This window comes from Somniosus microcephalus, chromosome 12 (assembly GCF_052327205.1).
Source record: "Somniosus microcephalus isolate GS21.2 chromosome 12, FLI_Smic_1.0, whole genome shotgun sequence".
Taxonomy (NCBI): domain Eukaryota; kingdom Metazoa; phylum Chordata; class Chondrichthyes; order Squaliformes; family Somniosidae; genus Somniosus; species Somniosus microcephalus.
Window position 1 is genome coordinate 135,482,187 of NC_140998.1, and position 23,754 is coordinate 135,505,940.

The window sequence follows — 23,754 nt, forward strand, 5'->3', positions numbered from 1 at the left end:
GCTTTTGCCCTCACTAAACTGAACCACCAGGTGCTCTACCTTGGCCTGGTATTCTTCAACCTCCCTTTCCCTATCCCAACTCTCTGTTCTGGCTTCCCGAAGCCTGTGGGTGACTTCCCCAAGCCTGCGGGAACCTAACCACAAACAAACCAGTGGGATAAAAAGAAACCCAATAACTGCTGCTCTTTCCAGACCCAAACCACTGTCTGCCACATCGCACACCGTTGCCGACGGTCCTGCCGCGGTTGCCATTTTGTAGGAATTAAACAAGTGGGGTTGGGGTTATGGTAATTGTCTCTGGCCAGTCAGAAGCCTCTGAGCTGCTCCAGGGACCCCCGTGCGGTTTCGAAGTGCTCCCCTATTCCTGGTTCTGACCGCCGGACTTATTCGGTAGCGATGTAGACAGAAAAATGTGACTCGTGGTTCGGGTGCAAAACAGACCAGTATTTATTAAACAAAAGAAAGAAACAACTTAAAAATAATCGATACAACACACCTATGCCTGGTACAGCACTTTTGCTTAACACAGTTCAATTATCGTTTACTGCAGCACTCTTTTGCTTAGTGGCTTTACTTAAATACAACACCTTTAACTAGTGCAACACACCTTTAATACAGTACACTTTGCTCACTACAACATCTCTGCTTAGTGGCTTTTACTTAAATACAGCACTTTAATACAGAACTCAGTGTTCACTACAGCACTTCTCTGCTAGTGCAACACTGTTACTTAAATAGGGGAGGAGAGTACGGACACAACGAGGGAAAATCGACTAAAATTACAGTTCTAACAAAATTCCCCTTAATTCCCACCCCTATACCTATTCTAAGTTGCCTTGTAATGGGCCAGAAAAGGTATGCTCACCAATGAAAATGCCTGCTCCATGCCCCCTGCAGTCTATGATCTTCACTAGCCCTGAAGTAGAAAATACCCCAGTATTTAAAAGTAAACTGCTGGTATTCCACTCCTTTAGGCAGGCTTCTGAGCTGTTCTTCTGTAGGCAGAGCACGGAGGCAAGGCGGCAGAGAGAGAGATCACTTCCTGAGAAGCTACCTTATACCCCAATTGGGGCCGAAACCTTCCCGCCCAAATCCGGGTGCATCTGGGCTAAACAAAAGGGATCCGATGTCCCCATTAACTGAGATGGGTTTTGGATGAATTACCCATTTATTGTGATGGGTTTGTAAATGTATTCCCATTTATCGTACTGGGTTTGAATAGAGCTGTCTTGGTTTGAAAAAAAGCATGTCTTTCCTTAATTGCTGAGTAAACAGCCTTGGAAGTTAGTGTAAACAAAAGTCATTGTCCTGTGGTCAAACTGAAACCGCAGTCTCAAGTGGTTAATCCTTTGTGTAAACATTGTAGCAGTTTCTGTAAACAAACATCGATTGTCTCTGCAGGGAGTGAAACTCCCTGAACTGCCTTTGATTGACAGTTTAGTCAGCCATCTTTGATCTTCCCTTTACATATGTCCACAGCCTGTGTTCTGGCATGAGGTCGGGCAGCCATCTTTGATTACTCCTTTTTCACAGACACACACACGCTGCCTTTCAAGAGAGACTGTCCTTTTGTCTTCTGCCACGAGGTCTGACGGCCATTTTGATCCCTGGATTTTTAAAGGTATATTACCCAGGTATTCTTTAATCAAAAATCAATCTTCGGAACTGTAGGAAATTTCGAAATTTTTGCAAAATCCTTACAGTGTGTGATGCTCCAACCTTCCACAGGTGTGGTTAGGCCTGGTAAAAGTTACCCCAGACCTGAGACAACAAAGTCCTGCCACCTGCAAATGATGACTGATCAAATATCCTCTTCAATGTTGGACCTGCAGCTGATAGTCAACAAGCCAATAGTGTTCATGTCAGGTTTCACAGGCGGCATCCCCACCAGGTGTGTTTTATGTGGGAAAAGGGTTAAACAGGCAAGGGCCTGTTAAAATGGGATTATAAAGGCCAATCAGTGCTGTTTAAGGGCCCTAAAGACCAGTCCCGCCTGTTGCAGGCGGGACTGATTCGGGTCAATCAGACACACCTAGGTTAAAATGGCGTGGAGGCGGGAACCAGGCGGGGGGGGTTCGCGACCCCCAGGTTTTGCGATTTTAACCCCCCCGCACGCCTAAAAGCCCGCTTCACGGCCCAATGAAAATCGAGGCCAATGGCTTCAATCCACCCAATGTTTAGTTGAAGGAAATTTCTACTCATCCAGAACTGGATGTCAGACAAGGAGTCAATTTAGAGACAGTGGAGGGGTCGAGAGAAGAGGTAGTGAGGTAGAGCTGCGTGTCATCAGCGTAAATGTGGAACCTGACATTGTGTTTTCGGATGATGTCGCCGAGGTAACAGTGCAGGAGCGGGAAGAGAAGCCATTGCAGGTGATTCTCTGGCTATAATTGGATAGATAAGAATGGAATCAGACAAGTGTAGCCCCACCCAGCTGGATAGCAGTGGAGAGGCGTTGGAGAAGGATGGAGTGGTCAACCGTGTGAAAGGCTGCAGAAAGATCAAGAAGGACGAGGAGGGATAGTTTACCACTGTCAGTCACATAGGATGTCATTTGTGACTTTGATAAGAGCCGTTTTGGTACCATGGCAGGGGTGGAAACATAATTGGAGTGATTCAAACAAGGAGTTCCGGGAAAAGATGGGCACGGATTTGGAAGGCGACAGCACGTTCAAGGACTTTGGAGAGGAAAGGAAGGTTGGAGATGGGGCGGTAGTTTGCAAGGACAGAGGGGTCAAGGGTTGTTTTTTTGAGGAGGGGGTGATGACGGCAGATTTGAAGGAGAGGGGGATAGTACCTGAGGAGAGAGAACTGTTAACAAGATCAGCTAACATGGGGGCCAGGAAGGGAAGTTGGGTGGTCAGCAGTTTAGTGGGAATAGGGTCGAGGGAGCAGGAAGTGGGTCTCATGGACAGAATGAGCTCGGAATCATCCTGTTGCGGTTTGTGGGATGTTACTGATACAAAATAGCTGTTGCTTTCTCCCCCTGTGTAGTAGCAGTCACTGAACTTGAAAAATAATTTGTTACATAAAGCACTGAGGTGTTCTGACATTACAACACTATAGAAATGTAGACATTTTATAATTTTATATTAATTATATGCAGATAATCACTAATTTATCTTCACTAATTTTGTGGCAATCACATGCAGATTATCACTCAATAAAGATGTACTGTGATCGTATTATTAGCATTTACACATGTCGTTCCAATGCAGAAATGACCCTGCGAGCAGCTAAAGAAAGGGTTTGCTGTCTTTGCACAGCTGAAACTGATATTGAACAAAATATCGAAGCCAACAGTGATCCCAGAGTGTATAACACTGCATAATGGGTTTCAAGCTGTTCGTCTGAATACCTTTGCATCAAAAACAGCTCTAAGCAGTACCATAAAGAACACAAGTCACAAATCATGAATGAATAACAATCTTTCTGTACAGTAAATTTGACAGGCCTATGTTAAATTACATACTTTTAAAAATATTGCAGGAAGTAGCAGATACATCATTTTAATCTACCTTCTGAAGTGCTGTGAATTATTTTATATTGGTTACTAAAATAATAACACCTCAATATTATGCACCCATATGTCAATGATAAAGCCCACATTAAATCATTCATTTTTTTTCTACACTAAGAATTCAAGTGAAGGGCTATAGTGCTGAAATTCATCAAGCAAAAGAGAAGGAAAGAAAGACTTGCATTTATATAATGGCTTTCATGACGTCCCAAACCACTTTACAGCCAATGAAGTACTTTTTGAAGTGTAGTCACTGTTGTAATGTAGTAAATGTAGCAGCCAATTTGAGCTCAGCAAGGTCCCACAAACTGCAATGTGATGATGACCAGATAATCAGTTTTTTGTCATGTTGATTGAGGGATAAATATTGGCCAGGACACCGAGGATACCTATCCTGCTCTTCTTCGGAATAGTGCCATGGGATCTTTTACGTCCACCTGAGAGAGCAGACAGGGCCTCAGTTTAACGTCTCATCCGAAAAATGGCACCTCCGATAGTGTAGCACTCTCTCAGCAATGCACTGCAGTGTCAGCCTAGATTTATCTGCTCAAGTCTTTGGAGTGGGACTTGAACCCACAAACCTCTGATTCAGAGGCACGAGTGCTACCAACTGAGCCACAGCTGACAGAATGAAATAAAATGATGTAGTGGTTAGCTGACGCCAAGATTGAGTTTTACGAGCCTGCAGGTTGTAGGAGGAAGGGAAGACTGAGGTAGGTAAGGAGTTCCACAGTTTGGAGGTCCTGAAAAGGAATTACATCAAGTTTGTCACCAGACTACCTACTTCCCCATTTGTTACTGTCTTCAACCATCTAGCCCCTAAGCTCTGGAATTCCCTCTCTATACCTCTCCACCTCTCTTTCCTCCTTGAAGGTGCTCCTTAGAACCTACCTCTTTGACCAAGCTTTTTGTCCCCTGTCCTGATACCTCCTCTTCCTCTGTCAATTTTTGTCTGATTACGCTTCTGTGAAGCGCCTGGGGACGTTTTACTACACTAAAGGCGCTATATAAATGCAAGGTGTTGTTGTAACATTCATCTTCACTGAAACCCTCATCATCTCACAGCTTTATTTCCTGTATGTTGTTCTTGCCAGCCTCTGAATTCCACCCTACATAAACTCTAAATCATCCAGAACTTTCTCACGCAAAGTCTCACATACCCATCACCTTCGTCCTCAGCAACCTCCAGTACCAGGCCATTACCCAGCACGCCAACTTTCAAATCTTTGCTTCTGATTTCCTCAGGCCTGAAACTGAAACTTTCTAAGCACCAGCCAATCTGCAGACACCCTCACTGATAGCGATGAACCTCTACTAAACCTCAGGATTTACTGCAGTTAGACTTTGTGGACTTAACCAGATCACTAGATTGCTCCCTGGGATGAGAGGGCTGTCCGATGAGGAGAGCTTGAGTAGATTGGGCCTATACTCTCTGGCGTTTAGAAGAATGAGAGGTGGTCTCATTGAAACATATAAGATTCTGAGGGGGATTGACAGGGTAGAAGCTGAGAGGTTGTTTCCCCTGGCAGGAGAATCTAGCACTCGGGGGCATAGTCTCAGGATAAAGGGTCGGCCATTTAAGACTAAGCTGAGGAGGAATTTCTTCAGAGGGTTGTGAATCTTTGGAATTCTCTACCCCAAAGGGCTGTGGATGCTGAGTCATTGAGTATATTCAAGGCTGAGCTAGATAGATTTTTATACTCGAGGGGAATCAAGAGATATTGGGATTGGGCGGGAAAGTGGAGTTGAGGTAAAAGATCAGCCATGATCTTATTGAATGGCAAAGCAGGCTCGAGGGGCCGAATGGCCTACTCCTGCTCCTAATTCTTATGTTCTTAAAGGGCCAGACCAACTTAAACACAAGTCCCTCTTAGCAGAAGAAAATATTTTGTGGGATACATGGTCCAATGTCCACTTGTTATAAAACGGTTTGTCATCTGATTTATCATAAGCAATACCACAAAAATCCACGAGTATCTGAAATAATTATAGTTTTATAAGCATACACATCTACATTTTATTCATTACTAAACCAATATATTTTGTCTGTAGAAAAGTGCATAACCTATTGTTCCCTATTCTGTTGATATTTTCTTCCACTTTTTTCATCACTTTCGGATCCTTGAGGTTTATATTAATACAGTTCAATCATTGCAACACACACTTCCTCTGAAAAATCTGATGGCAAATCATTCTCATTATCCACATGGAAGGTAATACTGGGCTAGTAGGTTATCACACCAGTGTTATTCGATTCTTCCTGTGGCCATAGTGATGCATAAAACAGATACCACACAGGTCTAAGTGAGTGAACACTATTTACCCAACTTATTGTCTTGATCACAGAGCACATGAACCATGTACTCCTGGGTGTGCTATATCCTGTCAGGTCCATGGGTTGTTGAGACACTGTATTAAACTTGCCTTTTTAAAGCACTTTTTCATGTCTGTCAGAAACATTCCTTAGCACTTCATAGGCACTCACTTATTTTGAAGCACAGTGATTGCTGTTATGTAGTGTGTCAGCCATTTTGCACACAACAAGATCCCATGAACAGCAATGAGGTGAATGACCAGTTAATCCTTTTTCTGTGGTGGTGTTGGCCGAGAGAGGGATGTTGGTTGGGACTTTGGGAAAACTCCCTGGTGCTTTCTAAATAGTGCCGTGGGATCTTTAATACCTAACCGAATCACCAGAGCAGGCACAGAGGACCTTGATTTAACATCTTAACTGAAGAACGTCACCTGTGACAATGCAGAACTCCACTGGAAGGTGTTATACGGGATCCACGTGCTATTTTGTTTGCTCAATGCTAAAGGGATGTTAGTTTCATAAGTTTCAAAAAAATTGGTATAAAGGAAGAATTTTTTTTTAAATGGAAGGGCCTTATAGTTATGCATGACATTACAGAATACCACACCTGCACACAATGATTTGTTTCATACAGCAACAACTGGGACTTGTGGCACGTGGACCTTGGAGAAGATGTGAAGCAAAGTCATTTTTGAGGGCATATTTAAAATAATATTTGCATTCTTAATTTTACTTGAATATTGTTGTTTTTGGGTCCTGATATGTTTTCAGGTTTTTTTAAATTCTTTATTGAAGTGTGAAAGGAAGAATTTTTTTTTAAATTGTAAGATCTGTTTGAAGGGTCAAGAGCCATACTGCAGGACACCAGCAAGTTTGAACAGAGTAGGAGAGAAGATGAGGTAAATGAAGAAGTAGTGAGTAGGACATGCCAGCCTTGCATTTTTTTAAAAAGGGGTTACATAGAATTACGTAGAATCTATAGCACAGACACAGGCCATTCAGCCCAACTGGTCTATGCTAGTGTTTATTCCACACATGCCTCCTCTCACTCTAATTAGTTCTTCCCACCCTGGGTTAGAAGAGGAAATGAAGGAGATCCACAGTTTTGAGCTGCTGGGAAAGAATGAGTTAAGCAGGAGACTGTGCAATAAATCTTGCTCTCAATGGAGAGAAGAGAAAGAGTATGTATGGAGATCTAGCTGTCTAACTTAATCTCGTGGTGCTGCTCAGGAAAGTCCAAAGTGGTACCATTAAAAGTGGTGCCACAATGATGCTGAACACTGCTCTTGAAGCCACACCTATTTTCTAAATATATTATTGAACAGTACTCACCGGAACTACGAGCTGTAAAAAGTGAAACACCAGTGAAATGCTACTCTCCACCACTTACACCATCCACGCTTATCATGAGCAGCTGCCTATATCGGGCAAATAGCGCCAGTACCATGGGCATCAATTGCAAAAGCGCTGCTTCTAATATATTAAGCGCGCCAGCTATTTCAGGCAGCTCAATAAATTCTTTGCATTTTGTTAATCCCTTGTACTTACTGATTTACACGCCGTTGTTTTAAAATCTTGGAGGCAGGTCAGCTTGGGGAAAGGATCTGCTTGAGAAATCGGCCCTTTGCCTCAGTAATTGGATTCCAATTGATTGGGTCCTAAAGCTACTAAACGCTTTCTTTATTGTCATTGGCTGTTGCGTAGCAGCTTCATCTCAGTGACTTACAAATGCTCTGACCATGAAGCTGTGATGAAGTCCAAGTGGAAAAGTCCTCAAACAGCGATATAGATGTTCATGGGACTGTGGAGGCTTCACAAGCAGTGGAGAGTGTTCAATCAACCTGTTATGGTTTTACCGTCCACTGTTTATAGTGGGCAAATCGCGTTAACACCAACTGTAAATGGTGAGGACTGTATTTATAAAGCTTCATTTTTTTCAGGTGCCATCGGAGCATCGAAAGCCTGAAATATAATTTCCTAAAATGTTATAAACTCAAGTTGCTAAGTTTAATACGCAAAAGTCATTTGGAAAAAATCCTTTGTCTACAAAATCAACCTGCAGATGATTATTTAATAGATCTTTGCAGTGGCTAAGTACTGTAAAAGGGTTTCTGGTATAAATATTAAAGCTTGGGTTTAAAGCTGTTAAGGTGTTTGCCTACATAAAGACAGACAATACACTTTGAGGCCTTTCTGACAGACCTTATAAGGTAACATAAGAACATAAGAAATAGGAGCAGGAGTAGGCCATTTGGCCCCTCGAGCCTGCTCCACCTTTCAATAAGATCATGGCTGATCTTCTACCTCATCTCCACTTTCCTGCACTATCCCCATATCCCTTGATTCCCTTAATATCCAAAAATCTATCGATCTCTGTCTTAAATATACTCAACTGTTATGTATTGTGTGTTCTCCTCCCACCTGTGGTGGCGCTGTCACGGCAGATAAATGGTTGGGTGTTCTCTTGGTTAAGTTTAGCTCTCTTTGTTCGGAACTCTCCAGAACTTCCTTTTCCCTTCGAATAAAGCACTTCATGTTTGAATCTCTGAGTTCTGAGTTCTAATTGTGTCTAGGTAAAAAGGTACCGACATAACAAAGTGGCGACGAGGAGCGGATGAATCTGCGTACATAGATACATAGATACATAGAAGATAGGAGCAGGAGTAGGCCATTCGGCCCTTCGTGCCTGCTCCGCCATTCGATGAGATCATGGCTGATCCTTTAATTCAGTATCCCGTCCCCGCCTTCTCTCCGTAACCCTTAACCCCTTTTGCCCGTAGAAATATATCTAATTCCCTCTTAAATATATTTAATGAGCTGGCGTACACTGCCCTCTGTGGCAATGAGTTCCACAGGTTCACCACTCTCTGAGTGAAGAAATTCCCCCTCATCTCTGTCCTAAATGGTTTAGCCCTTATCCTTAAATTATGTCCTCTAGTTCTGTTCTCACCCGCCAAGGGAAACATTCCTTCTGCATCCAGTCTGTCTAGACCTGTCAGAATTTTATACACTTCTATGAGGTCCCCTCTCAATCTTCTAAACTCCAGTGTGTACATCCCTAAACTACATAGTCTCTCCTCATAGGTCATTCCCGCCATTCCTGGTATCAGCCTGGTGAATCGCCGCTGCACCCCCTCCATGGCAAGAACATCCTTCCTCAGATGAGGCGACCAAAACTGTACACAGTACTCGAGGTGTGGTCTCACCAGTGCCCTGTACAGCTGCAGCAAGGTATCCCTGTTCCTGTATTCTAACCCTTTTGCTATGAAGGCCAGCATACCGTTTGCCTTCTTGACCGCCTGTTGCACCTGCATGCTCGCCTTCAGTGACTGGTGTACAAGAACACCCAGGTCTCTCTGTACTTCCCCCTCTCCCAATCTATTGCCATTTAAATAATAATTTGCCCTCCCGTTCCTGCACCCAAGGTGGATAACTTCGCACTTGTCCACATTATAGTGCATCTGCCATTTATCCGCCCAATCGCCCAGTCTGTCCAAATCGCTCTGGAGCTTCCTGGTCTCTTCCTCTGAGCCCACCCCCCCTCCTAGTTTAGTGTCGTCTGCAAATTTGGAAATGCTGCATCCGACTCCCTGATCCAGGTCATTAATGTAAATTGTGAACAGCTGGGGGCCCAGGACAGATCCCTGTGGTACCCCACTTGTTACTGCCTGCCATTCAGAAAATGAGCCGTTTATTCCAACTCTCTGTTTTCTATCTGACAGCCAGTTCCCTATCCACGCCAAAACTTTCCCCTTTATCCCATGAGCCTCAATTTTCCATGCTAATCTTTTATGTGGGACCTTATCGAAGGCCTTTTGGAAGTCCAGGTACACCACATCTACTGGCTCTCCCCCATCTATTCTACCAGTTACTCCCTCAAAAAATTCCAATAGATTAGTCAAGCACGATTTACCCTTTGTAAATCCATGTTGACTCTGTCCTATCCTGTCCCCATTTGCTAAGTGCTCCGCTATTTCATCCTTAATGATGGACTCCAGCATTTTGCCCACAACTGATGTAAGGCTTACAGGTCTGTAATTACCTGCTTTTTCCCTACCCCCCTTTTTGAATAGTGGGGTAACGTTAGCTACCCTCCAATCCATCGGCACTGTTCCCGAGTCTAATGAATTCTGAAAAATCATCCTTAGTGCATCCGCTATCTCTAGGGCCACCTCCTTCAGTACCCTAGGATGCATGTTATCAGGCCCTGGGGATTTGTCCACCTTCAATCCCTTTAGCTTCCTTAACACCATATCCTTAGAGATATTGATTTGCGTCAGTTCCTCCTTTGCCAATGTCCCTATTTTTCCCAATATCCCAGGGAGGTTTTTTGTGTCTTCCTTCGTAAAGACTGACCCAAAGTATGCATTTAGTTGATCTGCCATTTCCTTATTTCCCATTATATATTCCCCCGTATCTGACTGCAATGGACCAACTTTGGTTTTCACCAGTCTTTTCCTTTTGATATATTTATAAAAGCTTTTGGAGTTAGTTTTTATATTTTCCGCCAGCTTGTTTTCGTAAGCTATTTTGCCCCTCTTGATCATGCCCTTTGCCCTCCTTTGCTCTATCTTAAACTGTTCCCAATCTTCCGCTCTGGCGCTTTTTTTGGCTATTTTATACGCCCTATCTTTGGATTTTACGGGTTCGTTACGTTACGGGTGCAGTGAGTAAACAGAAATTTAAATTTGAAACGTGAGATGGCTACTATATTAGGAAACATCGGTGATTTTGATGAAAATGTGGAGCAATGGAGCACTTATATGGAACGTTTTGACTATTTTGTCTTGGCGAATGTGGTGGCAAACGAAAAGGTCGTGCCTACCTTTTTGAGTGTAATGCGGCCGAAGACATTCAATTTACTTCGCAGCCTTGTGCAGCCAGATAAGCCAGGAACTAAAACATATAAGCAACTAGTGGAAATTCTTGGAGCACATTTTTCACCAAAACCTCTGGTTATTGCTGATTTAGATTTCACAAACGGAATCAAGAGGAGGGGGAATCAGTGACGGTGTTTATTGCTGCTTTAAAAAGGTTGTCGGAACACTGCCAGTTCAAGGAGGTGCTGAATGACACCATTAGAGACAGACTCGTGTGTGGTCTGCAAAGTGCAGCCACACAGAAGTGCCTTCTTACTGAGGACAACCTTACTCTTGAAAAGGCCATTGAAGTTAGTGTCTCCATGGAGATGGCGGAAAAGGAGGCTCACCAGTTGAGTTCAACAGGGAGAGTTCACAAGGTGTCGTCTGAGCCTAAAGGTGCGCGGAACGGCACATGTTACCGTTGTGGGAAAACGGGCCATCATGCTAACGACTGCTGGTGTACGGAGCTGGAATGCTGAAATTGTGGCAAAAAGGGTCACATTGAACGCGCCTGTAGAGATAAAAAAAGAACAGACAGAGCTGGGAAGCATGGAAGCAAAATGTCTGTATTTGGACAAGAGAGGAAAAAGGGTGTTCATTCAGTGCAGTATGATGGAACAAGCAAAACAGAGGGGAGCGACACCTCTGAGGAGGAAGAGGTGCACATACTGACGGTTGCAGGTGGTTCAAATGGCTACTGGGTGTCACCACTGGTGGAGGGACAATCAGTGCGGATGGAGGTGGACACAGGCGCGGCTGTGTCCCTTGTTTCAGACACTGTCTAAAACAAAATGCTAAAGCATCTTACCCTTCAGCCAACAAACATTGTGCTAAAGACGTATACCAGCAAACCTGTGGCCATGAGAGGTGCCATTGAGGTGACAGTTAAATTGAACGGACAGACTGCAAAACTGCCACTATATGTGGTAAAGGGAAACTACCCATCGCTACTGGGATGTGCGTGGCTAGAGAAAACCACACTGGACTGGCCTGCAGTCCGCATGATGTCAAAAGGGGAGTCAGGTCTGACTGCAGTGTTAAACAAACATGCAGAACTCTTCAATGGGGAACTTGGGAGCATGAAAAAGATCAGCGTGAGACTGGACATTAAACCTGACAGCAAGCCGAAGTTTCACAAAGCCCGACCTGTACCCTATGCAATTAGGCCAAAAGTTGAGGCTGACTTGGAGGCCTTAGTCGAGAATGGAGTCCTGGAGCCTGTGAGCGTGAGCAAATGGGCCACACCCATTGTTCCTGTCCTGAAAAAGGATGGATCTGTTCGAATCTGCGGGGATTTTAAAGTGACTATTAACCCGGTGCTGTCTGCGGAACAGTACCCTCTTCCTCTCATTGATGATCTTTTTACGGGCCTGGCCGGAGGGCAAAAGTTCAGCAAAATAGACTTATGCCAGGCTTATCTACAAATGCATGTCGATGACAAATCAAAGGAGCTGCTGACAATTGTGACACACAAGGAGCTATACAGGTACTGCCGCCTTCCGTTTGGAATTACGTCGGCCCCTGCTCTATTCCAAAGGGCAATGGATCAGATTTTGAGTGGACTGCCAGGAGTCCAGTGCTACCTGGACGACATCCTTGTCACTGGGACAAATGAGGAGGATCATCTTCTGAACTTGGATGCGACACTACAACGACTGAAAGAGTACGGACTCAGAGTTCGTAAAGACAAATGTGAATTCTTTCAGTCTTCAGTTGAGTACCTGGGGCATGTGATTGACGCTACTGGCCTGCATAAGGTGCCGTCAAAGGTCAAGGCGATCGTGGAGGCCCCAGTATCCCAGAATGTGAGCCAGTTAAGTTCATTTCTGGGGCTACTTAACCACTATGGGAAGTTTATTCCAGACTTAGCAACATTGCTGAAGCCGTTACATCAGTTGCTATGTCAAGGCAAAACATGGAAATGGACTGAACTGTGCAACGAAGCTTTCGCCCAAGCAAAGAAAGCATTGCTGAAATCGGAGGTCCTGACACACTTCGACCCAAAGCTACCCGTGCAGCTAGCATGTGATGCATCACCATATGGTGTGGGAGCAGTCATATCCCACATCATGCCTTCGGGTGAAGAGAAACCTATCGCCTTCGCATCACGCACCTTGAACAAGGCCGAGAGTAACTATGTGCAGATCGAGCGCGAGGCCTTGGGAATTGTTTTTGGAATTCGAAAATTTCATCAGTACCTGTTTGGGAGAAGGTTCACACTCCTGACGGACCACCGCCCATTGGCTTCAATTTTCGGGCCACACACCGGAATTCCGTCTCTCACTGCAAGCAGGATGCAAAGGTGGGCTTTACTGTTGTCAGGACACACATACGACATCAAATATTGCAAATCAGACTTGCACGGCAACGCAGATGGTCTCTCGAGGCTACTCTTGCCTGTTACTCCCCCAGAGCCTCGTCAGATAGACATCTTCTACTTTATACAAGTAGAGGGAGCACCTGTCACTGCAGTTCAGGTGCGAAGGTACACCCGCAATGATCCAGTCCTGTCTGAGGTAATGGATGATGTCATTCGAGGGAGAGCTATAGGAGATTCTCCTAGTTTGAAATCTTACGTTTCAAAAAGAAATGAGCTCTCCGTCCAGGCAGGTTGTCTTCTTTGGGGATGCCGTGTCATCATTCCGCCACCTCTGAGGGAACCTATACTGCAACAACTTCATACAGGCCACAGTGGGATGGTTCGGATGAAGGAAATGGCAAGAAGCTACTTCTGGTGGCCAGGTCTCGATGGGAATATTGAGGAGAAAGCCAAAATATGTTCCCCATGTCAAAGGGTCCGGAATGTTCCACAGCTGGCAACCCTACACCCCTGGGATTGGCCTGCAGAAGTGTGGCAGCGAGTACATGTGGACTTCGCCGGTCCTTTCGAAGAGAAGGTGTTTATGGTGGTTGTAGACACTCGTAGCAAGTGGCCGGAGGTCACTGTGATGAGGTCTACCACGGCAGAGAAAACAATTGAGAAACTTGGTGAGATGTTCAGCCGTTATGGCTCACCGGAACAACTCGTAAGTGACAACGGTCCACAATTTGTATCACAGGAGTTTGCAACCTTCCTGCCCTATCATCCCTCTACTAACGGCCAGGCAGAAAGGTTCGTGCAAACTTTGAAGCACGCCTTGAAGGCATCGCAAGGTCAGGGCTCAATCCATCAACGTCTGAACAGCTTCCTGTTGTCCTACAGGAACGAGCCGCATGCCACAACCAAAACTTCCCCCGCTTCACTCATGATGAAGAGGCAGTTGCAGACAAATTTTTACTTACTCAAACCTCCAAGGGCAGAGCAGGTTGTCCATCGTCAACAACAAGCTCAAGTTGAAAAGAGAGAGAAAAGAGCCAAGGAGAGACGGTTTCATCCGGGAGAGCATGTCCTAGCTCGAAACTACAACACTGGACCGAAATGGGTTCCTGCTATGGTGATCACGCAGGCGGGCCCTGTGTCTTACACGGTTGAGACTGCTGAGGACGTCGTCTGGAGAAGAGACACTGATCAACTGTTGCTAGGAGCAGAGACAGCCACAGAGGCTCCAACGGCTGGTTGGCCTGAACTGTTTCCGGATGATACCGCAAACCAGCATCCTTTGCCACAGTGCTCTTCTCCAACACAGGAAGTCAAAGAGACTGTTCCACCTGTGCAAACTCCTGACTTTCGACTGACACAGGCACCTTCTCCATCTAGGCCTGTGTCAATGCCTACTGCTGTGGAAGCCAGCGATGACCGCCGGTATCCTGTCAGAGAGCGGCAGCCTCCAAGACGCTTGGATCTGTAGGCTTAGCGACTTACCCACAAGACTGGGGCAGAATAAACCCCAGGGTAAAGTCAGGGGTTGAGGCAGTCTACCTCTACCCTAGGTTAGTTGACTGCATTGAAAGTAACTTACCTGTTGAGGAATAATGTGGACCTTCCATTTAAGAGGGGAGGAAATGTTATGTATTGTGTGTTCTCCTCCCACCTGTGGTGGCGCTGTCACAGCAGTAAAATGGTTGGGTGTTCTCTTGGTTAAGTTTAGCTCTCTTTGTTCGGAACTCTCCAGAACTTCCTTTTCCCTTCGAATAAAGCCCTTCATGTTTGAATCTCTGAGTTCTGAGTTCTAATTGTGTCTAGGTAAAAAGGTACCGACACAACATCAACGACTGAGCCTCCACAGCCCTCTGGGGTAGAGAATTCCAAAGATTCACAAACCTCTGAGTGATGAAATTTCTCCTCATCTCAGTCCTAAATGGCCAAACCCTTATTCTGAGACTGTGACCCCTGGTTCTAGACTCCCCAGACCAGGGGAACCATCCTCCCTGCATCGACCCTGTCAAGCCCTGTAAGAATTGTGTATTTTTCAATGAGGTCACCGTTCATTCTTCTAAACTCTAGAGAATATAGGCCTAGTCTACTCAATCTCTCCTCAAAGGACAATCCTCCCATCCCAGGAACCAGTCTGGTGAACCTTCGTTGCACTCCCTCTATGGCAAGTATATCCTTCCTTAGGTAAGGAGACCAAAACTGTACACAGTACTCCAGGTGTGGTCTCGCCAGGGCCCCATATAATTGCAGTAAGACGTCTTTACTCTTATACTCAGATCTTCTTGTAATAAAGGTCAACATACCATTTGCTTTCCTAATTGCTTGCTGTGATTCGTGTACAAGGACACCCAGGTCCCTCTGAACACCAACATTTCCCAATCTCTCACCATTTAAAAAATACTCTGCTTTTCTATTTTTCCTACCAAAGTGGATAACTTCACATTTCTCCACATTATATTTCATTTGTCCACTCACTTAGCCTATCTATATCCCCTTGAAGCCACTTTGAATCCTCCTCACAACTTACATTCCCGCATACCTTTGTATCATCAGCAAACTTGGACATATTACGTTTGGTCCCCTCATCCTATTTCATTGATAAAGATTGTGAATAGCTGTACCCTACTAGTTACAGCCTGCCAACCCGAAAATGACCCGTTTATTCCTACTCTCTGTTTTCTGTCCATTAACCAATCCTCAATCCATGCTAGTATATTACCCCCAATCCCATGAGTCCTAATTTTGTTTAATAACCTCTTGTGTGGCACCTTATCGAATGCCTTCTGAAAATCCAAATACACCACAGCCACAGGTTCCCCCTTATCTATTCTGCTAGTTACAACCTTAAAAAACTCCAACAGATTTTTCAAACATGATTTCCCTTTCATAAATCCATGTTGACTCTGCCAATCCTATTATTATTTTCTAAGTGTCCTGTTACCACGTCCTTAATAATAGATTCTAGCAATATCCCTACTACTGATTTCAGGCTAACTGGTCTGTAGTTCCCCATTTTCTCTCTCCCTCCTTTCTTAAATAGTGGGGTTACATTTGCTACCTTCTAGAATCTATGGAATTTTGGAAGATGACAACCAATGCATCCACTATCTCTGTAGCCACCTCTTTTAAAACCCTAGGATGTAGGCCATCAGGTTCAGGGGATTTATCGGCTTTCGGTCCCATTAATGCATTTAAGGGGAGGCTAGACAAGCATATAAGGGAGAAGGGTGCTGATAGATTTAGATGAGGAAATGCGGGAGGAAACTCGAGTAGAGCATAAACACCGGCATGGACTGGTTGGGCCGAATGGACTGTTTCTGTGCCGTATATCCTATGTAATCCTATGTAATCCAATCTACCTTAGCCAACTCGCCCCTCATACCTACGTAGCTTTGTTTAGATTTAAGACCCTAGTTTTGGATTTAACTAAATCAGTTTCAAACTCAATATAAAATGTTATCACATTATGGTCACTTTTCCCTCAAGACCCCTTTACTACAAGGTTATTAATTAATCCTTTCTCATTGCGCAATACTTGATCTAAAATAACCTGTTCCCTAGTTGGTTCCTCAACATACTCAACTAGAAAACTATCTTGTATACATTCCATGAATTTGTCCTCCACACTAATATTGCAAATTTGGTTTGCCTAGTCTATATGTAGATTAAAGTCCCCCATGATTACTGTATTACCATTTTTACATGTGCCTCTAATTTCCTGATTTATACTCTGCCCTACATTACAATTACTGTTTGGGGGCCTATAAACAACTCCCACCAATGTTTTCTGCCCCTTGCTCTTTCTTAGCTCCACCCAAATTGATTCTACTTCTTGATTTTTGGAGCTAAGATCCTTTCTCTCTGCTGTCTTTATCCCCTCCTCCTTTTCCAATTTGCCTATCTCTTCTAAAAGTTAAGTATTCTGGAATATTTAGTTCCCAAACTTGGCCACTTTGCAACCACGTCTCCGTAATGGCTATAAAATCAAACCTATTCATTTCTATCTGCGCTATTAATTCATCTATTTTGTTGCGAATGCTTCGCACATTCAGATATAGTGCCTTTAGCTTTGACTTTTTTCTATTTTTCCCTGATGTTACCTTAGTCACTGATGCCCTATTACCTTTGTTACTCTCTCTGACCCTTCCTGACCCACTCTGCTTATTTTTACCCAAAGCGCTACTCTGCTCTAGAGCCTTGACATTCCTCTTGCTGCTTTTAAATTTACTCTTTCCTGAATCCTCCCACCCCACCCCCTTCATTAGTTTAAAGCCCTCTCTACTGCCCTAGTTATTCGATTTGCCAGGACACTGGTTCCAGCCAGGTTTAAGCGGAGCCTGTCCCATCGGAACAGTTCCCTCTTTCCCCAGTACTGCTGCCAGTGCCCCATGAACTGAAACCCCTTCCTCCCATACCACTCTTTGAGCCACGCATTCAAACCTCTAATCTGTTTTTCCCTATGCCAATTTGCGCGTGGCTCAGGTAACTAACAATCCAGAGATTATTACCTTTGAGGTTTTGCTTTTTAATTTGGATCCTAGCTCCTCAAACTCCCTTAGCAGGACCTTATTCCTGGTTCTACCTATGTCGTTGGTTCCTACGTCGACCATGACAACTGGAACCTCCCCCTCCCACTCCAAGTTCTTCTCCAGCCACGAGGAGATGTCCTTAACCCTGGCACCGGGCAGGCAACACAGCCTTCGGTACTCCCTGTCGTGGCTGCAGAGAACAGTATCTATACCTCTGACTATACTGTTGCCTATCACAACTACATTCCCTTTCACTCCCCCCACTTGAATGGCCTCCTGTTCCACGGTGCCATGGGTCAGTTTTCCCATCCTCCCTGCAGTCCTTGTTCTCATCCATACAGGCAGCAACTACCTCATACCTGTTGGACAAGGTCAAGGGCTGAGGCTCCTCCAACACTATATCTTGGGTCCCCATACCTTCCTGACTCGCAGTCACACGATCCTGTCCCTGACCATTGACTAACTCTAAACTATTGCTTAACCGAAGGGGTGTGACTGCCTCCTAGAACAAAGGAGGGAATTTTTCGGGGGGGTCAGCAGGGGCGTTTGGAGGTGGGTCAGCTGGGAAAATGTTTGTTTTGGACAGCGGGTAGGGAACCCGCTGTCAACCTCCTCGCTAGTCTCCCAAATATCGGGGCTGTCATTGCTGAACACATCCGACACCAAGCGACGGGGGAGGCAATTTACATCATTAGAGAATTGTTAAGAGGCAATTAACTAGTATTTTATGCTTACATTTAGATTTCTAGAGTTCGCCAGCGACTTCCCCGCTGCTCGGGGATCACGTCAGGTAAGGAGGTCGGGTGTTGTGTCAGCATGGGATGATTTCTAAACTTGACAGCTGCAAATGGTGTATAAAAGCTCCCATTTCATAGCTGTTCACTTTCCAAAGTTGGAAGCTGTTACTTACTACATTTGGAAGACAGATTGAACTTTATGCAGCTTGCAAGTGTTTGGAGCTAACTTTCTATCCAGTTCATTGGAACAACCTATTGACAGATCGCTTCTGAAATCTCAACCTCACCTGCCATCTATTCCATCAGCATCGGTGCCCTTGAAAAAATCTCACCTTGGTCCTCAGAATCCCACCACGATCAGCCCCAACACCAGCATCACCAACAACATCAACCTTCTCCGCAATCAACTGATGCTGCACAGCACAGAGGGCATCAGCACCCAACCACATTGCTGCCCGGGACGCCAGGGATGGCCTCACCATGGCCACATTTACTTCACTTGATGTTGTACACCCTGGCTGCCACATGATGCGCCAGGTTGGCACCAACCCACACCAACACTATAAAGCATCCCTACAATGTCCAGGCCAATCCTTTCACACTCATCGCCATTGCGGGGGGTTCTGTTATGTCTCACCATTCACTGCAACTCACTAAGCCACTTTCAAAGGTGCACACAAATCTGTCCAAGAACACAAAGTGTTGAAAATAAAGATTTCAATGTTTGACAGCACATTAGCAGAAACTTCACCTGAACATTGGCTAAAACACCCAAGTGTCTACCCTTGTGTGTTGTTAGTTGGTATGATTGCACTAGGATGAGGGTGAGTGTGAGGAATGGCTAGTGAGATGGGGAAGTATAATGTAGACAGAGAGGGGTGGATGGAGGTGCAAGGTAAGTTGGTGTGAGTAAGGATGTGCAGCAGTAGGGTAGGGAAGGCAGACTGATTGGATATGATGAGAGGCACTGCAGGATGAGGTTGAGTGTGGCTTTGCAGTAACTTTTCGTGATCTACTGAGATAATTGAAAGGTTTGCACCACTGCAGCCTGGAACTCCTGATGACATCCCTGCTTGTGTCCTCTGGTGCAATGTGCAACCAGGCTGCGTTGGTCTCCTGGGGAGGTCTCTTTCACCCATGGGAAGGGAACAGGACCGCCCTGCGTGCTGTGACTCCCCCCATAAGCATATGGAGGGAGTCATGGGAGAGCCTGGGTGCAGCCGTGCACCTCTGTGCAGTGATTGTCAGTGTTTGCAGCACCTCAATGCTGTAGAACACGAACAGCAGACTGTCAAAAACAATTTGCGCATGGTCCCTTTAAGAAAACCGGTTGATGACGCGTCATCAAGTGACATCATCAGACCCGCTTCCTCCAATTGGCCGGGAAATGCACTGGGTGGGCTTAACAAGCCCAATCAGCGCTCAATTCTTTTCAAGGAGCGGGATGGAACCAGCAGTGGGGTTGCACCCCGCCATTGACCTGCCTCGGTAGGTAAAGTAGCAGCCAAAGTGTCCCGGTAACTCTCCCCTTCCCTGCTGCATCGCAATGTCTGAAGGTTGGACTCCAGCTCAACAACTCAGTGCCGAAGTTCCTTGAGCTGTAGGCACTTACCGCAGATGTGGTTGCTCGGGATCTCATTGGCCTCCACCAAATCCCACATGCTGCAGTTACGCCACACCACCTGCACTGGCATCTCTATCTAACTTTATTTTATTTATATAATTAGTTACAGTATTTATTCAAATGATTATTTTAACTTTTAATTTTTAGTTTTAATTACTTAATTTAGTTTAAGTTATTAATTCAATAAAGTTATAGTAGTTAATACTCTCCCAGTTCTGAATTTAATCCACTTACCTAACCTAGAGAGCAAAAGAGCTGTAATACTCACCAACCAATCACCTACCTGCTGTCCTGTGACGTCACTCCTCTTTTTTTTTGTTTTTTTAAGCCACCAGCTCTGCTCCCGCTCAGGTCCGCGCTGTGTCCTGGGCCTTCTCCCGCTCAGGTCCGCGCTGTGTCCTGGGCCTTCTCCCGCTCAGGTCCGCGCTGTGTCCTGGGCCTTCTCCCGCTCAGGTCCGCGCTGTGTCCTGGGCCTTCTCCCGCTCAGGTCCGCGCTGTGTCCTGGGCCTTCTCCCGCTCAGGTCCGCGCTGTGTCCTGGGCCTTCTCCCGCTCAGGTCCGCGCTGTGTCCTGGGCCTTCTCCCGCTCAGGTCCGCGCTGTGTCCTGGGCCTTCTCCCGCTCAGGTCCGCGCTGTGTCCTGGGCCTTCTCCCGCTCAGGTCCGCGCTGTGTCCTGGGCCTTCTCCCGCTCAGGTCCGCGCTGTGTCCTGGGCCTTCTCCCGCTCAGGTCCGCGCTGTGTCCTGGGCCTTCTCCCGCTCAGGTCCGCGCTGTGTCCTGGGCCTTCTCCCGCTCAGGTCCGCGCTGTGTCCTGGGCCTTCTCCCGCTCAGGTCCGCGCTGTGTCCTGGGCCTTCTCCGGTGCTTCCTTTAAGCCGCTCCCGCTCAGGTCCGCGCTGTGCAATATAAATGCAAATCTTTCAGATGAGCATGCTATTGGACTGCCATGGTAGACCCATCGTTTCAGCCTGTTCTTGCCCCACGGAACTTATCTCTTCCTATCTCAACTCTATTTTTTCTCCCCTTGTTCAGTCTCTTCCCACCTACATCTGCAACTCTTCCAACGCCCTCCGCCACTTTAACAGTTTCCCGGCCCCAACCGTCTCCTTTTCACTATGGACGTACAATCCCTCTACACCTCCATCCCCCACCAAGATGGCCTGAGGGCGCTCCGCTTCTTCCTTGAACAGAGGCCCAACCAGTCCCTATCCACCACCCCCTCCTCCGCCTGGCTGAACTTGTTCTCACATTGAACAACTTCTCCTTTGACTCCACTCATTTCCTCCAAATCAAAGGTGTTGCTATGGGTACCCGCATAGGTCCTAGCTATGCCTGCCTTTTCGTGGGATATGTGGAACACTCTTTGTTCCAGTCCTACTCGAGTCCCCTCCCTCACCTCTTTTTTCGGTATATTGATAACAGTATCGGTGCCGTCTCCTGCTCTCGCCCTGAACTAGAAAATTTCATTCACTTTGCTTCCAATTTCCTCCCTTCCCTCACCTTCACATGGTCCATCTCCGACTCTTCCCTTCACTTCCTCGGCTTCTCCGTCTCCATCTCTGGGGATAGGTTATTGACAAACATTCACTACAAGCCCACTGAATCCCACAGCTACCTGGACTACACTTCCTCCCACCCCGCCTCCTGCAAGGACTCTATTCCATTCTCCCAGTTTCTCCGTCTCCGCCGCATCTGCTCCGACAATGCCACTTTCCATACCAGTGCTTCCGACATGTCTTCCTTTTTCCTCAACCGAGGATTCCCCTCTACTGTGGTTGACACGGCCCTCGACCGTGTCCGTTTTATCTCCCGCACTTCTGCCCTCACCTCTGCCCCTCCCTCCCAGAACCACGATAGGGTTCCCCTTGTCCTCACCTTTCACCCCACCAGCCTCCACATTCAACGGATCATCCTCCACCATTTCTGCCACCTCCAACGTGATCCCACCACCAAACGCATCTTCCCCTCACCTCCCCTTTCGGCATTCCGCAGGGACCGCTCCCTCCGCGACACCCTAGTCCACTCCTCTACCACCCCCAGCACCCCTTCCCCTTCGCCCGGCACTTTCCGTGCAAGCACAGGAGATGCAACACATGTGCTTATACCTCCCCCCTTCCCACTGTCCAGGGCCCCAAACACCCCTTCCAGGTGAAACAGCGATTTACTTGTACTTCTTGCAATTTAGTATACTGTATTCGCTGCTCACGATGCGGTCTCCTCTACATTGGGGAGACCAAATGCATATTGGGTGACCGCTTTGCGGAACACCTCCATTCAGTCCGTAAGGGGGACCCCGAGCTTCCGGTGGCCTGTCACTTTAATTCACCGCGCCATTCCCACTCAGACCTCGGCTCTTGCATTGTTCCACGGAAGCTCAGCGTAAGCTCAAGGAACAGCACCTCATCTTTCGATTAGGCACTCTACAGCCCTCTGGTCTCAACATAGAGTTCAACAATTTCAGATCATAACCTCGGTCCCTATCACATATATATATTTTCTTCTTTTTTTATCCACACTTTTTGTTTGGCTGCTTTTTTTCTCTCCCACATGGCAGCTGTCCTTCATTCTGCCAGTGCAATTCACACTCCATCTAGAGCCATCCTTTGTTCCTTAACCTGTCCCATTACCATCTCCTCTTGCCTTGAATATCTCTCAATGTCTCTTAATCTCTCCTGCTTTCTATGCTATAACTGACCTTCCCTTTTGTTCTCTCATCCCCTCCCCCTTTTCCCAGCCCCTAAACTTGCTTTCCATTTCCTGCTTTTTTCCACTTCTGACGAAGGGTCATCGACCTGAAACATTAACTCTGTTTCTCTCTCCACGGATGCTGCCTGGCCTGCTGAGTTTTTACAGCGTTTTCTGTTATTTCAGATTTCCAGCATCCGCAGTATCGTATCGTGCTATTGTTTTCTATTTTACCATACTGCCATCTACAGTTTAGATATAATAGTGCATTTTATTCAAGCTTTGGCTTTCTAAATATAGCAATATTTAAAAATAAAGGGTCTGATAGTTTTTCCCCTTCCTATTTTATCTCCTGAAATCACTGATTCCACTTCATGGCAGGGAATGGCTCTTTGGGCATTGACTCCTCTCCAGTACCTCGACCACTGTCCATGTTTGCATCTGGACAATGAGTGCTGAATTCAGATGTTTGCTTTACTGCTGAGAAAAAAAAATCATAAAAATCAATAAGTAGTCTTAATAACCAATAATTTCACTTTTTAAGATAGTGAGGAAAATTTGTAATTAAGAAATCTGTCATTTGCTTCACATTTGAGAATGATCTGGGCATTAAAAAAACCTGTCAGTTTTAAAATCCAACAGGTTGTGGTCCCAATACCCTGTTCATGTAATTTACTAAAAGGATTGAATAACTCAAAAACCACTGAGCTCGATTACCAATTAACAACATTGACACAGGGCTCTGAACAGTGAAAAAATGTTGGGTTAGGAGTGAAATTTCTGATCTCATTGAGTGAGTGAAAGGCACATTTTAAATAAATTGAGCTGTGGTTGATTTTTAAGAGGGATCAAATGTTTTACATTGGAATTGGGTGAGTTGGTTTCCAGTTAACTGAGTGGGCTCAAACTGCAGCCCTCCTGGGCCGGGCCTCTCTGCTGCTCCCTCCGGAACGGCCGAGTCGCTGCACAGGCGGAAGCGGAAGTGTGCGTGCAGCGGTAAAAAGATTCCCCGGAGTCCAAGGCTGCTTTGACTGTTTGCCTCCAGCCGGGAGAGGTGAGTATTGAGGGGCTCTACCGGTCGACACGGCCCGGTCAGGTGTGATGGGCCCGCTGAGCAGGAGCAAGACGCTGAAGTTCGGGATACCCATGCTGGTGAGTGATCGCGGGAGAGAGGG

At 46.0% G+C, this 23,754-nt stretch overlaps 1 protein-coding gene across 1 annotated transcript in view; it reads left to right on the forward strand.

The window, feature by feature from the left end:
• Positions 1-23,528: 23,528 nt before the first annotated feature.
• cox16 (cytochrome c oxidase assembly factor COX16) overlaps positions 23,529-23,754 on the forward strand; it is an 80,818-nt gene continuing 80,592 nt past the window's right edge. The window contains exon 1 of the mRNA XM_086003605.1: positions 23,529-23,731. Within this exon, the coding sequence (XP_085859731.1) occupies positions 23,681-23,731 (51 nt within the window). The 5' untranslated portion in view covers positions 23,529-23,680. The remainder of the gene's footprint in view (positions 23,732-23,754) is intronic.